General features: G+C 36.2%; 1 protein-coding gene across 1 annotated transcript; it reads right to left on the reverse strand.

Moving 5' to 3' along the window:
* Window positions 1–918: 918 nt before the first annotated feature.
* Window positions 919–2,466, reverse strand: LOC124892129 (leucine-rich repeat receptor-like serine/threonine-protein kinase At1g17230). The gene is made up of 2 exons (XM_047403544.1): window positions 1,403–2,466; window positions 919–1,324 (listed from the first exon to the last, which is right to left on the reverse strand). The coding sequence occupies exons 1-2, from the start codon at window positions 1,728–1,730 to the stop codon at window positions 1,098–1,100; spliced, it is 555 nt and encodes a 184-aa protein (XP_047259500.1). The 5' UTR covers window positions 1,731–2,466; the 3' UTR covers window positions 919–1,097.
* Between the last annotated feature and the right edge of the window lie 413 nt (window positions 2,467–2,879).

Raw genomic sequence — 2,879 nt, forward strand, 5'->3', positions numbered from 1 at the left:
TCAAGGAGAGGTACTCCAAGTTTTGCAATCCCCAAATTTCTCTAGGGATTTCATTTGAGAATCCATTCATTGATAGATCTATTTCTACCAAAGCTTTTAGATTTCCAATTTCTGGAGGTAAAGAACCAACCATGTTGTTTGATGATAAGTCAAGGTCCAGTAAATCTTTAAGATTCCCCAGATTTGTTGGTATATTGGAACTGAATTTATTGGAACCCAGATATATCTCCCTAATGAAAGTAATGCTCCCTAAACAATTAGGAAGAGATCCTGAAAGAAGATTATTTATCAACTCTATGACACCCAAGCGCTGCAATTTACATAGATTATATCCGATAGTTCCTGTAAGGTTGTTACCGCTCAGGAAAAAGCCTTGCAGGATTCTCAAGTTGCCGATTGATGTGGGAATTGATCCAACCAAGTTGTTTTCATTAAGGTTGAAGTCTATTAAGTTGCTAAAGTTCCCAACTTCATATGGAATGTGCCCTTTGATTTTGCACCTGTCGGTGTAAAACTTTTTAAGAGACGCTGAAAGATTCCCTGCCAATATTGGAAGCATGCCATTTAGAGGGTTCCGAGATAGAGAAAGAAGTGTTAAATTTCTGCAGTTGGTTAAGGAAGTCGGAAAGCTTAACGATGAGTCGTTGGTTAAATTATTTGCTCCCAAGCTTAGGACCTGTAGATGAGTCAAATATCCAAGAGAATTGGGAATCAATCCACTGAGTTTGTTGCCTGAAAGCTCTAGAATAGTAAGTTTTGAACAATTGGAGATTGAATGAGGAATAGTCCCAACAAGATTGGTTAAGTTCCTCAGATAAAGACCTTCAATGTTGGGTAAGATAGAACCTATGTTTGGTGGGAGGCTTCCTGATAGATTATTGTTTGTAAGTGCAATCTTTCTCAGCCCTGATATGTTGAGATCTCCATATTAAGTCGACCACTAAAACTATTATACCGAAGATTATGTACCTTCAACTCAATGAGATTTCTTATCTCATTGGGTATTTAACCTGTCAACACATGAAGAAACAAGGAACACTAGTGATTTTAGATATTTTGTTCAATCTTAGTATAAGTTGTATTTTTTGCTACCACTTTTAATACGTACCAGTAAACCTATTTTCATCAAGATATAAAAAATGCATCTTGGTTAAGCTGCCGATTTCCTGTGGAAAAAATCCACTAAGATTGTTCGTTGACAATGACAAAATTTGCAGTGACGAGATATTGAATATGGAGATTGGGACAGAGCCGGTAATGTAGTTTTTGTCCATGACTAACTCCACCAAATTAACAAGATTTCCGATTCCTTGTGGAATTATCCCTGCAGTTAATGTGTAATAAAATGAATTTCTGAACTAATTAGATATAATAGTACTAGTATTCATAAGATAAAGCATACCAGTGAAATGGTTAAATCCGAGATACAATAACTGCAAGTTACTCAATCTTCCAATTTCACTATGTATTGGTCCATCAAACTCATTTTCCGATAAAGACAAAATTTGATGTTGACAACAACTTGATGAGCTTGTAGGCATATGACCGCGAAGCTTGTTTATGGATAAATAAAGCCCTTTGAGTATTGGGAGACCATAGCATAATGCATTGGGAAGATTTCCTGATAAACTATTGCCTGTAAATGCAATGACTTTGATTCTTGAGATATTGAAAATTGTGAATGGTGTAGAACCTGTAAGTTGATTATATGGTATGCCCAACAAGTTCATGTTGTGAAGATTGCTGATCCCTTCTGGAATGTTTCCTTGACGTGAATTATAAGATAAATCTAAAGTCTCCAACCTTGAGGCATTCGAGAGTGACAGAGGAATATAACCTATGAGCTTGTTAATTACCCCTCAATTTTAATTCTCTAAGGTTTATGAAACTTCCAATCACTTTTGGGATTTGACCCTCTATTGAATTGAAATTCAGATTCAAACTCTCAAGTCCGGCGGATATATTAGAAAATGAAGAAGGGATGGAACCAATGAAACTATTATTTCTAGTTTTAAGAACTTGAAGCCGGTGTAAAAACCCAAACCAAGAAGGAACCTCGCCTCTGAAGTTGTTGAAACTTAAATCAAGAAACTTAGGTCGATGCAAGTGTGTCATTTCTTGAGGCAAATTTCCATGGAAATTGTTGCTTCCCAAGTAAAGAGAAACAAGAAATGAGAGGTTTCCAAATTCCTCGGTATACTGCCTGTAAGAGCCATGTTAGAAAGATTCAAGGACTTCACTCGGTGGTGACAAGAACCACAAGTGACTCCAACCACTGGTAAACGGACCTAATGGGAGACCAACTTTCATGCAATAAATGAAAGGGGTCCGAAATAATTTGGGGTTTTAAGGATAGAAGAGCTAATTGATCAGTAGTAATGTTGGTTTTGGTCATGCATGACTGAACTATTCATAAGCAACAAGAGTGATAAGAGAAAAAAAAATGTGAAGGCTTTCGTCATTATTGCAAAAATCAGTAGGTATGCTCTATAACAAGTGGTTTTGAGACTTTAAATAGAAATGAGGTCTCTCTTTTGGTCATATCAATAAAAATACCACCAAATCAACCACGTCTTTCACATCTCAATCAGAAATATAAATATGGTGGAAAAAAGTCCTCCATTTTGCCGAAGATTTGGCAAGTCAACCAAGTCTTGCTTTATTTTTTGTGTGTTTAATTCTTTGTAAATATTCTTTCTTTCATATTCTGTGGAATTGTCTGGTGAAGAGTAGTGCTACATGTAACACCCCGCATTTCGGGCTAGAAAGAAAACCGTCATTTCTATGCGTAGATGATCCAAAATCCATAAATCCTATGCAAATTTGGCATGTTAAACAATTATGTAGTGTGGGAACCTATTTGAGAATGAATTGAGATC

The sequence above is a fragment of the Capsicum annuum genome, unplaced genomic scaffold (genome assembly GCF_002878395.1).
Source record: "Capsicum annuum cultivar UCD-10X-F1 unplaced genomic scaffold, UCD10Xv1.1 ctg4402, whole genome shotgun sequence".
NCBI lineage: Eukaryota > Viridiplantae > Streptophyta > Magnoliopsida > Solanales > Solanaceae > Capsicum > Capsicum annuum.